This window comes from Erythrolamprus reginae, chromosome Z (assembly GCF_031021105.1).
Source record: "Erythrolamprus reginae isolate rEryReg1 chromosome Z, rEryReg1.hap1, whole genome shotgun sequence".
In the NCBI taxonomy this organism is placed as follows: domain Eukaryota; kingdom Metazoa; phylum Chordata; class Lepidosauria; order Squamata; family Dipsadidae; genus Erythrolamprus; species Erythrolamprus reginae.
In genome coordinates, this window is record NC_091963.1 from 117,994,259 (window position 1) to 118,008,722 (window position 14,464).

The 14,464-nt window shown below is 39.5% G+C and overlaps 1 protein-coding gene across 2 annotated transcripts in view; it reads right to left on the reverse strand.

The window, feature by feature from the left end:
- Positions 1-4,041: 4,041 nt before the first annotated feature.
- Positions 4,042-14,464, reverse strand: part of PRRG2 (proline rich and Gla domain 2) — a 46,292-nt gene continuing 35,869 nt past the window's right edge. The window contains exons 5-7 of one of the 2 annotated variants that reach the window (XM_070729929.1): positions 12,867-12,993; positions 12,127-12,273; positions 4,042-5,517 (exon numbers count right to left, since the gene is read on the reverse strand). In XM_070729929.1, coding sequence (XP_070586030.1) covers positions 5,505-5,517; positions 12,127-12,273; positions 12,867-12,993 — 287 coding nt within the window. In that variant the 3' untranslated portion in view covers positions 4,042-5,504. Of the gene's footprint in view, positions 5,518-10,907; positions 11,269-12,126; positions 12,274-12,866; positions 12,994-14,464 lie in introns of those variants that run through there. The other variant, XM_070729928.1, reaches the window with a different exon arrangement.

The window sequence follows — 14,464 nt, forward strand, 5'->3', positions numbered from 1 at the left end:
TTTCTCCAAATTTTTTGCGAGAGCAATTTAGCACATTTTGCTTTGCGGCTGATGATAATGGATTAGAGCAGAGATTTACCAAACTCTTATTGGACACTCAAGCTGCTTCAAATCCCTTTAAGCATTATTCAGTGTGGTTGTTTTACTTGGCTTCCGGAGATATATCTGTCCACATAATGCCTGAGAAGCATTTACTAAAGCCCTTGTGAGAATTTCTGAAGGCTCCTTATATACATAGCTTTAACGTTATTTTGAAAGATATCTAGATCTGTGATTAAAAAACAGGAATAGTATTTTCAAAAGAGGACTAATTCTGTGCGTCACCCATCACTTTAGATTTTAAAAAGACCTGGTTTCCAACAACTGCACTGGGTACTTTGCAAATTTTTCATTATTTCAACAAGGTATTTAGCACAGCAATTACTATTGTTGCTTTTTTCCCTTTAATTTGGTGGAGTGACCATTGTCACTTTGCTAACACCTTGGGCTGCTTACAGTTGAAATCTTTGACATCCAATGTTTCAATCACTTCTTCCCACTTCACCTTCTGCCCTCTTTCATGCCCGACTCCTGTCAGTCAGGCTATTTTGTGACACGAGTTTAGGATTCTTTCAGAAAAGCACTAGACCTCTGTCCACAAGTGTTGTGATTCCGTCCGAGGCCCCTCAGGGAACGGCTGATCTTCTGTCGGTTTCCTGCTCAGAGGGGGAGGATGAGGAACAGGAGGTGCAGGCAGACGAGGAGGAGGAATCCCAGGCTGAGGAAGAGGGGGAACAGCCAGAGGCCCCCAAGAGGGAGCTCTCCCCAGCAAGCAGCCTGGATTCCTTAGAGGAAAATGCACAAGCAATAATTGATCTGCGACAGAGAAGAGCAACACAAAGAAGGGACCAATTAGCCAGGTACTTTCAGCACTAAAGAGGCAACAGCTGGGTTTGGGTGTGGTGCTCTCTGGAAAGGCTAAAAGGCAGACCCACCCTTCCTGGCTTGTGGAGTATTATCTTTGGGAGTCCTGGGACCTGGCTGTGATCTTTGGCGTCTTGGAATTCTGGTTTGTGACTTTGAATACAGAAACCTTGGGGGGGAAAGGTGGGGGTCTTATGCTCTACAGTGGTGGGTGTGCCAGCAAGAAGTTTGCTGTATTGTCTGGACATCAGGACTCTGCTGTAAAGTCTCCTAGCCTGCCTGTTGGGAAGAACAGGTTTTTCTCTGTGTTTATTTTTCAAGCTATAAAGTACTTTTGCTTTTACCAGCGTGTCTGGCTGTTTTTTCCAGTTGGTGTTGAGGTCTGGGGGAACCCAGACAGAACAACAAGTAGCCGAAATGATAGGTAGATGCATTATTACTTCTGAAAGGATGATTCATTCTAGGCATCTTTCTGTGTTCTCCATTCACTACACATTAAGGAGAGCAGGAATTCGAGACCAAGCTATAAAGAATAAATTAGAATTGCTTTATAATATATAAATAGATATATTGCTCTTGAGTTAAAATGGTATACAGTGTTCCCGCGATTTTCGCGGGTTCGAACTTCGCGGAACGTCTATACCACGGTTTTTCAAAAATATTAATTAAAAAATACTTCGCATTTCCCCCCCTATACCACGGTTTTTCCCGCCCGATGACATCATATGTCATTGCCAAACTTTTGTCTGCCTTTAAAAAACATTTTTTAAAATAAACTTTAATAAATAAACATGGTGAGTAATAATCTAAATGGTTGCTAAGGGAATGGGAAATTGTAATTTAGGGGTTTAAAGTGTTAAGGGAAGGCTTGGGATACTGTTCATAGCCAAAAATAGTGTATTTACTTCCACATCTCTACTTCGCGGAAATTCGACTTTCGCGGGCGGTCTCGGAACGCATCCCCCGTGAAAATCGAGGGAACACTGTATACAAAATATGCCCCCATTTTGGTGGAGCGGTATGAATGTTGTCTGGTGGCGGGCACCTAAACACTGAGCACATTATTATATGTTGTATGTATGTTCTATTGTTATTGGTATTAATAAAAAAATTAATACAAATATTTAATTTTTTAAAAAGGGGAGCAATAGGTTGTTGTTGCTTTTCCTTTCTTGCAAATAATGTTTGAGTAATCCACCAGTCTCTTGGGAAAAAACTGCCTTCAATGCCTAGGCAGAATGGCAATCAACCAAGGCAATAGGGCAATTTATGCCATTATACTTATCAGTTTTGACTGAGGAACACTACTTTAGCATAACTACAGTGTCTGGCTGTGCCCTGAAAAATGTGACGGAACTCCAGCACCCCTAGTGGTCTCTTTTGCGTTTAACTTGGTTTTGCTGCATCATTTAAATTTATGATGAAGTAAATCTATTTTTACGCTCTTTGTTTGATTGATACGAATCACTGGATTTTGAGTTATGTGCTGAGGACCTCTGCCGCATACAAGGAGTCAACTACTTCTAAGAGATCGTTACAGAAGACCTCCAATAACAGTCATGTTGGCTGGAAACTCTTTGAAATATCATATTAGCATATCTGAAAGGCACCAATTTTGGGGAAGAGGCCTATGTAGAAAAATATTTGGGATTCATTCGGGAACATAGTGAAATGCCTATCGTTCTTCCTAGTAAATTAGAGTTCTCAGATTTGCCCCGTAATAGAAGACATCCCAGTTCCCAGAATAAATGAAAATGAAGCATTTGTTACATTGAAGTACAGTAATTCATACAGCTGAAATGATAATTAGTACTATAAGACTGAAAAAAGAAAAAAAGAATTTAAGTAAAGCAAAAGCTCTTTGCTGCAACAAAACTGGAGGATTTATTTTTCAGATATCTATATTTCGGCACAAAGCTAAGTGATGTGTGCATAAGATCAAATATAGAAATGTAGAAAATTCATTTGTTTATATACAGATATTGAGAAGTGGGGGATTTTTAATAGCAGCATATGTTTATGTGCTAAACAATAACAATTTTAATGTGTGAATGGGAGCCCTATAGAGTTCAATATAAGATGGGTGGCCATATACATCCTTTAAATAAATAAATAAAATATAAGTGCCATATTTACGTGAGCAGTCATTTATTAAGATTTATTTAATTATATGATTATCCTGCCTTTATTACTTTGTGATAAATTCAAGCAACTTAAAAAAAGCAGTGTTTCTCAATCTCAGCAACATTAAATGGACTTCAATTCCCAGAATTCTCCAGCCAGCATATTTAAGTTTACACATCTTAAAGTTGCCAAAATTGTGAAACACTACTTTAAAAAATGAGGGCGTGGGGACTATGCTCCATTAGTAAACAAGCCAATGCACAAATGTGGCAAAATAATATGTGGTGGGAATTTCCTGTACACGTACTTCATAAATCCACACATTGGATGAAAGTGCCATTATAACAGCTGTTAAGAACATAGTCTAAATTCACAAAACAGAGTTTTTTGGGAAAGAAATTGAAAGATTAAAGCCAGATACTTTGGCTGCCCCCTTTACATGGATGATTAGCAAATTTGGCAATTGTGAAAGCAATATGCCACTTGAGTCTTGGCAATCTGGTATCATGTGGTTATTTTCTGATGGATACATGAAATCCGATTTAAATCTAAAAGTCGCAAATTAGTGGTCAACAATATGATTGACAAACTAGTTGTATATGTGAAGGGATTAGATGGTAATATCATAAATCTATGAAGATTAAAATTGACTGTATATAACCTATACACATATATTATGTAATGCAAATTACATAAATTTATATTTATATATTTATACGTATATTGACTATACGGTGATAAGCCATCACAGACAAACTGGATGTATTGTAAAATAATCTCATATAGTCGCATTACTATTTCTTTGTTTTATTATGTGTACTAAGTACTATTACATTATGGAATCTGTTTATTTCTTCTCCCCTTTCCTTTTTTCCCTTTGTTATATATGTTTTGTTTGTCTTTTTTAATGTATATAACCAATAAAGACTATTTTTTTAAAAAAAAGAAAGAAATCCATTCAAATTAAATCCTGAACCAAAACGTCTTCTGATGAGGACACTCAGACGTATGAAAAACAGCTTTTTAAAATTTTATTTTCCATATAAATCATGTTAAAAGATTCACAAACTACTCATTTAATTCGCCGCATTATTATTCATCAATGCTCAGCAAACTGCTTTCCTTCCTTACAGCTCTGATGGAGTGTTCTTTCTATTGTACTCACACAGCCAAGCAAGCAATATTTCATGACAAGTAAGTGGGAAGGCAGGACAGATATGAGTTTAACATCTGTGCTTATGGTGTTTTGTCCAACTACACCATCATTTCATTTCATTCTCATCTTGTGCTACAGACCACTGTGCAACATAGCTCTTAGAAGTATTAATAAACATGTTCCATGCTTACATCGCTGCAGAGGTGCACCTATGTTCTGTGGTTGATTGGACTCCCTTGTTCTCCGCCTTTGGCTAAACTTCCTACTTGTCTCGAAATACCTGTGCTACTGTGTCCAATTTGCATTGCTAATCTGCCTTCCCTATTAAAGTTCTCAGGACCAGTTTGGAAGCATGGGTGGGCGTGTCTGCTTTTAGAGGGAACAGAGCTTAGAGATGGGGAACCCGCTCTGTATGAAAATAAAACCAAACTTAATCCAGACCACATTTTTAAATGGACCTGGTAGCTGTGGTGGGAGAAGACTTTCACTGCTGAGGCTTCTGGAGAGCAGATGTGAGTCAAGCAATAACACTGGGCCACATGGTCAAATAACCTGATCTGATCTAAGTCATCTTCTTCTATGTTCTGTTCTTAGGACATTCTCTAGAATAGATCATGAATTTTGCTAAGTCGGTGGCCATAACAAATACTATTCTTTGGAATAAGCAGGTGGAAAATGCAGTGTTGCCAATAAATAGTTAGCTATCTCTGTTTTTTAATACTGCATGCCAATTACAGAAGAAAACTTGTAATATCCCTATTCTTTCTGCACTTGAATAAATCCAGAGCAGTTTCCCCAAACTGAATCTCTGTCTTGAGCTATTTAAGATTTCCTATTCCAGTTTAATTAGTTCGCCACGATCAATCATGTTTATCTTCAAATAAAAAAAAAAAATTTCATTTATCCTCAATATAATCCTTGCATAATTACATGTTGATAGAAAAGACGGTTATAAAAAAAAAGCATTCATAAGACGAATGGAAGAGGGGAAAAGGGGGGATGGGGGAGGAAATATGTGCAAATTAGCAATTCACTTTCACATTAACCTAGTGATATCAGTCCTAATATGTGCATTTGCAATTTTACATTTTAATTTCTCAACTGAAACATGTTGCAATATCCTCTTCTGCACACACCTGACACTCATATACAGTCTCTACATACTGCAGATTCATATCCAGTATGCATTAATTGTCTGCTTCAAAGTCACATGGGCTCCCAGCCTTGGCTATGATGCAGGGGTGTCCTTTGTACAGGTGAAGAAGGCCAATAGGTATTTCAAGGATATTTATCCTGCTGCTGAAAAATCAGGTTGACCGAGTCAATTGTTATTCCTGGAGAAAAAGAAAGACATGGCAATTGTCATACATGGAAATAGGTGAATGAAGAAAAACTAGCTGTATTAACAATATTCCTGAGAAAGTGAAGAGGTGAAATGGAAAGATTATGTTTGGGAATGTTGGATGAGGAATTCTGGGACTTGAAGTTCAGAAGTCATTAAAGGGCTCTCATTCCTCACCTCTGGTATAAAGAATTAAAGATCTTCAGCTACTCAGGTTCTCCAATCAGCATGTGAAATAAATCTGAATAGTTTTTAGCCCACACTTGAATTCATCCAATGAAATAGCTTCCCAGTTCCAGTGGCACACTGCATTACTGCTGAATAGCATTTACCACTGCAGAGGTTTCACAAATGTTAAGTCAAATTCTGCTTGCCTACAATGTCTCTGTAAGTGGGCATTGTTTCTGAAATAACAGAGGACAAATCTGCTTCATTTTTTCACGATGGTCTATTAAGTACTGCTATCATATTTAATTTTAATATTTTGTAGATTCAACATAGTTCTTCCAACAATTCTTTGCACAGAAGGACTTCCTGGATTTTCACCCCCTAAATCACCATCCTCTGAATACGATCTAAATCCTTGATGACCTTCTAAAAATGTGGTACCCAAGTTTAACCTCAATACTAAATGAAGTTCACCTGGTGCGTAATAGCATGAAACGCTTCATTTCACAATTTGAATATTATGTTTTGATTAATGCAACCTAGAATTAAATTTTTAACAGCTGTATCATACAGCTGGCTCATCTTATGACCTACTGATACACCTATATTCTTTACTATATTCTTTTCATTCTATCCTTGCCCTTTTACTTTTGTTTCAACTGGTTGGATATGTGTATCTTATTTGTAGCTACCCTGATGATTAGAACTAAATCCAGGGTTTGAGGTTCTTCTGTTCCATTCTTTATTTTCTGAGAGGCAGAAAGATCAGGAAGTCAGGATTTTACTGAATTGTTCCAGACTTCGCAGACTTCCAGATGTTGAGGAAGTTCTGGCGGGACCCAGGGGAAGAGTCTTCTCTGTGCCGGTTCCAATCCTCTGGAATCAGCTCCCTCCAGAGATTAGAACTGCCCCCACCCTCCTTGCCTTTCGTAAACTCCTTAAAACCCACCTCTGTCATCAAGCGTGGGGGAACTGAGACATCTCCCCCTGCCTATGTAGTTTTTGTGCATGTATGTATGTTTATTATATTGGGGTTCCTTGCTTTTTAGTCTTTTTAAATGTACTATTGTTATTTTAGAGTCTAATTATTCGATTTGTCATTATGTATTGTTTTTATCACTGTTGTGAGCCACCCCGAGTCTATGGAGAGGGGCGGCATACAAATCTAATAATAATAATAAAATAATAAGTTCAAAATTCCCTATTAACACAACAACTGTCTCTGTGAAAGTTTTGCAAGTGTTTCAGGGGGGGGGGAAAGGGTGCTTTCTGTTGGTTGGACAACCTGTTCTATATTGCTACCTTGAGATAATTTTTCTCTTTCTTTTTTCCCTCTCATTATCTATAGCAGAGGTCTTCAAACTTGGCAATTTTAAGACTTGTGGACTTCAACTTCCAGAATTCTCCAGCCAGTATAGCTGGCTAGAGAATTCTGGGAGTTGAAGTCCACAGGTCTTAAACTTGCCAAGTTTGGGGACCCCTGGTCTATAGGCTGTCATCATAGCTTCCAATCTCAGATTCGTGGTTTTATCTGGAGGCTCCAGAAGCCTTCCATGTACAGCTTCTCTCCCCTTTCCTTTCCTTTCCCACCCTGTTCTTTTCCTTTTGAGCAAGATATACCCTTCTACTGCAATAAAGTCATCCATCAATGCCAAGCATGTTGAGCCCCCTTCAAGACTAGCCCTCATAATCACAGGGATCACTGGCTCCCTCTCAGTAGTATTTCAGTGCCAGCCTCTGTTGCTTTGTCATATGTACGTCAGATTTCAACACTAGTCATGGTCTGGAGAGAAAGATTCAAGTTTAAGAATTGGTTCCCTCCTACTTCATAACTAATGTTTATGTCGTACTTACCGCCAGTGTTCCCTCTAATTTTTTTGGGGGGTGGGCGGAAAAGTATAGTGTCTGAGCGGTAGTCCCTTCGGGACTGGGCGGCACAGAAATAATAAACAAACAAACAAACAACCCTGTTTTGCCTCAGAGAATTTCAAAATAAAATACTGTACTGTGTGTCTATAACAGTGAGCTCATAATAGAGCAACTCTATCAATATCAAAATGCCACTTAAATAGTTGAGCTAGTTTCAAACTAGATTTTGATTTTCTTTCTCTCTTCCTTACTCCCATTCTTTTTCTTTCTCTTTTCCTTCCTCTCTTTTTTCTATCTGTTTCTCTCTCTTCCTCTCTTCCTCTCTCTCTCCTTCCCTCTCACTCTTTCCCTCTCGGCTTCTGGGCAGGTTTGGAAAACTCTGGAGTTGATGATGATTTTTAAGTGAGCGATTGCTCACTGCTCAGCTTAGAGGGAACTATGCTTACCGCAACATGCATGCTGCATAGGAAATCTGAAGGTTATAGAGAAGTGATGGGAAACCTATTGCACGGTTGCCACAGGTGACACCCAGAGCCATATCTGATGGCACGTGAGCCGTTTCCCTAATTCAGCTCCAACATGCATGTGTGTGCCGGCCAGCTAATTTTTGGCTTACACAGAGGCGCTTGGAGGGTGTTTTTGGCTTCCAGAGAGCCTCCAGGGATGGGGGGAAGTGTTTTTACCCTCCCTCAGCTCCTAGGGAAGCCTTTGGAGCTTGGGAAGGGAGAAATACGAGCCTCCTGGGCCCACCAGTAGTTGGGAAACAGGCCATTTCTGACTACCAGAGGACCTTTGGAGGGGGGGAAGCTGTTTTCGCCCTCCTCAGGCATTGAATTATGGATGTGGGCACTCGTGCATGCATGATAGCATGCGCGCACTCTCTTTCCGCACCCGAGGAAGAAAGGTTTACCATCACTGTTATAGAACAACACATTTGAAAGACATTTGTGATTGGAAATGATTGGCCTACTCTAATTAAAAATGCTTAACAGTCCTGCACTTTCCGGACCATTAAAGATTGAAAATCCAGAGGTTTACTATTGTGGCTGAGGTCTTCGTGTTATCTTCATTTTGCTTTATATCTACTACTTATCTGTCTCTAGTTCCTCCAGTGTTGCTGATCCTGAGCCGACCTGGTACTGGTGGCAGCAGCAAATACTAATTTATGTTTCATGGTAACATTGCAATGAGGACACTGTGAGTAATTTAAATGGTTATTTCTTCCATTAGAGTATTTAAGCGAACTAGAAATCTAACATAAATATGCTAGGTAACCACACTGATACGGTCCCGCCTGAAGAAAAGATACGCTGGAAAATTTGCTTTTTAATTAATACTTTAGTTGATCCTAAAAAATAATAACCAATTATTACTTTTGATACCCTATTCCTATGGTGCATAGCATCCTACAATTTTTATGACCCCACCAATTTTATAGTGCTAATTAAAGAAAAAAGATGCTTCTGTCATTTTCATGTATTTATTTATTTATTTATTCATTCATTCATTCATTCATTCATTCATTCATTCATTCATTTATTTGATTTGTATGCTGCCCCTCTCTGGAGACTCGGGGCGGCTAACAGCAACAATAAAGCAGTGTACAATAGTAGTCTGATGTTAGAAACAATTAAAAACCCATTAATATAAAAAAAACCAAACATACATACATACATACATACCATGCATAGAATTGTAAAGGCCTAGAGGGAAGAGGGTCTCAATTCCCCCCATGCCTGACGGCAGAGGTGGGTTTTAAGCAGCTTACGAAAGGCAAGGAGGGTGGGGGCAATTCTAATCTTTGGGGGGAGTTGGTTCCAGAGGCCCGGGGCCGCCACAGAGAAGGCTCTTCTCCTGGGTCCTGCCAAGCGACATTCTTTAGTTGACGGGACCCGGAGAAGATCCACTCTGTGGGACCTAACTGGTCGCTGGGATTCGTGCAGCAGAAGGCGGTCCCTGAGATATCCATACCCAGACAAATAATAAAGTCCCCCCCCCCCAACTTTCAATTTAGCAGCCAGAGCCAACGCCAGATGAAAGTTACATTTTCTGCTGCCATTGTGGTAACGGCCTGGCATTCGTGTCCATTTTAATCACATCACATTTGTTTTCTACCTGCAAGGAGCTCTGGGTAGTGTGTATGGATTTCCCCAGTGATCCTAGGTGGTCCATTCTGAAAAGTTTTTGTTGTTGTTGAAAAATAGAAAATTCTTCTATCCTTTAGGCTTGTGGAGCTCTGGATAAAACCCATGATCCATAAATAGTGCAGAAATTGAAACTGGTGCAAGAAGTTATATGTTAATGAATCAAAGTGGAATTGCTAATGAGCAGAAGTCCAGAAGAAATGGAGGGTATTATACATACATTGCCTGGACTTGGGAGTGGGGACAATTGCTAATTTTAAAACTACAGTGTTCCCTCCATTTTCGCGGGGAATGCGTTCCAAGACCACCCGCAAAAGTCGAATTTCCACGAAGTAGAGATGCGGAAGTAAATACGCTATTTTTGGCTATGAGCAGTATCACAAGCCATCCCTTAACACTTTAAATCCCTAAATTACCATTTCTCATTCCCTTAGCAACCATTTACTCACCATTATTAGTAGAACTCACCATTGAATAAGTGATCCTGATATTTATAAACATAATTATTTATTAACAATTTTTTTTTTTTGCAATAACAATGCTGATTGGCCAAGATTTCAGCCAATCAGGAATGGAAGATGAAAGTTTGGCGATGACGTATGACGTTATAGGGCGGGAAAAAACGTAGTACAGTGTTCCCTCGATTTTCGCGGGTTCGAACTTCGCGGAACGTCTATATCACGGTTTTTAAAAAATATTAATTAAAAAATACTTTACGTTTCCCCCCCCTATACCACGGTTTGTCCCGCCCGATGATGTCATATGTCATTGCCAAACTTTCATCTGCCTTTAAAAAACTTTTTTAAAATAAACTTTAATAAATAAACATGGTGAGTAATAATCTAAATGGTTGCTAAGGGAATGGGAAATTGTAAATTTACGGGTTTAAAGTGTTAAGGGAAGACTTGGGATACTGTTCATATCCAAAAATAGTGTATTTACTTCCGCATCTCTACTTCGCGGAAATTCAACTTTCGCGGGCGGTCTCGGAACGCATCCCCCGTGAAAATCGAGGGAACACTGTATAGAAAAAACTCCGTGAAGTATTTTTTAATTGATATTTTTTAAAAAAAACGTGGTATAGGCTATTCGCGAAGTTCGAGGGAACACTGTATTCTGTCTTTCTGACTGAAGTAGAGTGACTGAATCTAATGGTATTTTTTTCTGCCAGTTCTCTAGAGACAGAGGATGGAAAAGAAACCTGTGTCTTCACCCCTATTCACATGTGCTTTTGATGTTGCTAAATTACAACTCCCATCAGCTCCAGCCAGCAGAGGTAGGAATGAAGATTCCTGGAAGTTCAACATCTGCAGCTTCCCACCCCCGCACTGGAGGCTAACATAAGCTCTGTTGGTGATTCCGAACATCCTGTCAACTCCAGTCCTGCCTTTCCTCTTGAGAACAAAGGTCTTTGGTCTGTTGCAGGTTCATGCAGACTTTCCACGCGAATAAGGCTTTCTGCATAATCCAATGCTCCTTCCTTGAAAAAGTTTTCCTAGATTTAGTTCAGATAGGATCTTGATCTTTATTGCTGTTCTGCCAGGCTCTCTGGTAGGAGCCTCCTGAAAATTCAAGGGTACAAATTTCAGACACACACACACACACACACACACACACACACGTTTGAAAATTCAAAACAATGTTCTTTATCCCAAAAGTCAAAATAAACTAAGCACTCTTTTTGTATTGCAATGAGCACTCGTCCCAAAACAACCGGGTAGTCTGTACAATTAACCTTAAGCAGTCATTAAGTACTTAGCTAGCAGCTGTGAAGAAACTTCACACCTCTTCTTCTTCCAAGGAAATGAGACACACACACACACACACACACACACACGTTGCTCTGCTTTGTTTTCAAAGGCGTGAAAAATCAACAAGCAAAGTCCAGAAACCAGCAACCCAGGATTCCTGACAAACTGCGATCAGATACTCTTCCACAACGGCCAAACCCACATGCTTCTATTTATAGCAGCAGCCCTAATTACTGGACCCCCACCCAAACACAGGTGGCCGCTCTTATCTCCTGTAATATGTCCTTACTTGGTCTCTTCTACGCATAATTCTGCGCTTGCGTGGATCCAAAACGTCTTCATCCAAATCAATGGAAGATAATGGAGATTGACTGCCTGGGCTGTGTGCCAAGCCCCCCTCTGCCAAGTCACTCCCACCTTCTTCTTCGTCCGAGGAAACTAAACTCTGAACTGATTCTGTCGGCAATAACACAGGCCTGTGACATGTTGAAGTTTCCCCTGCATCCATCTCCACATTCCCTGGGGCAGGAGCTGGGCCAGAGCCAACCAGAACAATTGCACACTCTCTTCAGGCAGCCTGAGTCTCAAGCCTTCATTTCCCTCTATATCCAGGTCCCAATCCCTAGATAATGCTAGAATTTTGAGGTAGGATCCCAATGATAAATCTACCTGTTGTAAGGTGGGGGTGGTGCATCGTGTACCCCTGGAGATGACATTGCTTGCTCATAAGAAGGGAGGCCAGGTGCAGATTCTGGTTTGGGCTCATCATCAAAGTGTGCAAGGGGAATCCCTGGATTCAGATTTTCCTGGTTTCGTCTAAAAGGAAATAGAGATGGAAGTAAAACAAAAAACAAAAACCCCCACCCTAAAACAATTCACAGGCTTTTTGCCTGTAAGCCTAACTTAATCAAAACAAAAAAATAGCAAACTTTTCACCAGCTTTTTAGGAAGCATATATAGTAGACTGTTTGGAAATTAAGTCAATTTTAGCCCAATAAGTCACATTAGAGGAAAAAAGTTGAGAAAACTATCAATTCCAAAAAACCCCCAACATTTCATGTAATATCCATGAAACATTTATGCAGGATGGAGATGCTGAACACTGTAGTTCAACTATGTATTTTTAACAACTGTGTAAAAATATCAACTTGAAAAAGACATACCGGTACATTTTTGAAAATATGCACGTAGCTAAAAATTATAGTTTAATTCCTCTAGAGGTCACCCATGTTTGCGGAAGGCGGATATAAATCCCCATAATACTGTTGTTCTTTTCACTGATGCAACTGTTAATCCTGAATCAAATGCTTTACTTGGTGACAACAAAATATTAGAATTATGCTCCTCTTTCGCTCCCTTTTATTACAAAGGTGAGTGCAAAATATCTCCCTGTGGATCCTGACACATACCTGGATCGATTTCTCTCTTTAGCCCGATATTTGATACAATATATGGCCACAATTATAAACATGACAATAGACACCATAGCTGCAATCAGGCCAGCCACCAGGCCTGCCACATCTATTCCAGGATGTCCTATGAAAACAGGTAGACAGGAAGGGTTACTGGGACTCTTGTTAATTAAAACAACAGGAGTTCTTTATTCTAACATCCATGCTATATTAGGCCTTGCCTCTTAGAACTGGGGAATATTGGGGTAAAGTCTGGATCACAAGATATTGGAATAAACCTGGAATAGAGGCTTTAGCTCCAGGTCAAATTTGCCAGGACAGCCTGGATACTCAAGGGTGTGTCCTTCATACTTTTTGAAATTCCAAAGCCCCCATTGATCATTATTATTATTATTATTATTATTATTATTATTATTATTTATTAGATTTGTATGCCGCCCTTCTCCGAAGACTCGGGGCGGCTCACAACAGTAATAAAAACAGTATAACAATAGAACAAATCTAATAATAAAAATATATAAAACCCCCAATAATTAAAAACCATATAATAATAATAATAATAATAATAATAATAATAATAATAATAATAATTTATTAGATTTGTATGCCGCCCCTCTCCGAAGACTCGGGGCGGCTCACAACAAACGATAAAACAATATATATAGGCACAAATCTAATATTAAGAAAAAAAACTAAAAGCCCTATCATAATTAAAAACCAAACAGCACATACACACCAAACATGAAATATAAAAAGCCTGGGGGAGTTGTCTTAGTTCCCCCATGCCTTGCGATATAGGTGGGTCTTGAGTAACTTGCGAAAGACAAGGAGGGTGGGGGCCGTTCTAATCTCCGGGGGGAGTTGATTCCAGAGGGCCGGGGCCGCCACAGAGAAGGCTCTTCCCCTGGGGTCCACCAAACGACATTGTTTGGTCGACAGGACCCGGAGAAGGCCAACTCTGTGGGACCTTATTGGCCGCTGGGATTCGTGTGGTAGAAGGCAGTTCCAGAGGTATTCTGGTAGGTGCACATGACTAGGTGCACCAGTGTTGAGAATCAGCAATTCTGATTTTCTTGGTCTGGTCTGGGAAATACATGGAAACTGGAATATATATCGTAAAATATATTTAAACTTGTTTTTTAAAAAGGAAAGGAAGCAGCCTGAAGAAATGTAGAATCTTGGCTCAGCTACTATGAATGTCTTGTTTAAAAAATGTGTAATCCACAATCATCAAAATGTTACCTGCCAATCATAAGCATAACTTAATCATAAGCAATAATGATAATCATTGAGAATTCCTCCAAAAGTTATTATCTGTCACATTGGTGCCCCTCTTGCATTTAATTACAGTCTGAATTGGTTGATTTGGTATAAATATATGGTATGCAATGAGGTAGAGAACAAATTACATATATCAACATAGAGTTATAGGATGAATTACTTGATTAAGCAGGAGAAAGTTGGATAAGCACATCTTTGTAGAAAGGAAAAGGTGTGATAGAGCAAGGTGTTTCCCCATTACAGTAGAATACTGTACTGTCCTTAGAACAGAATTACTTTTTCATGTCTTGCGAGGCTAAATATCCCACCCAGGG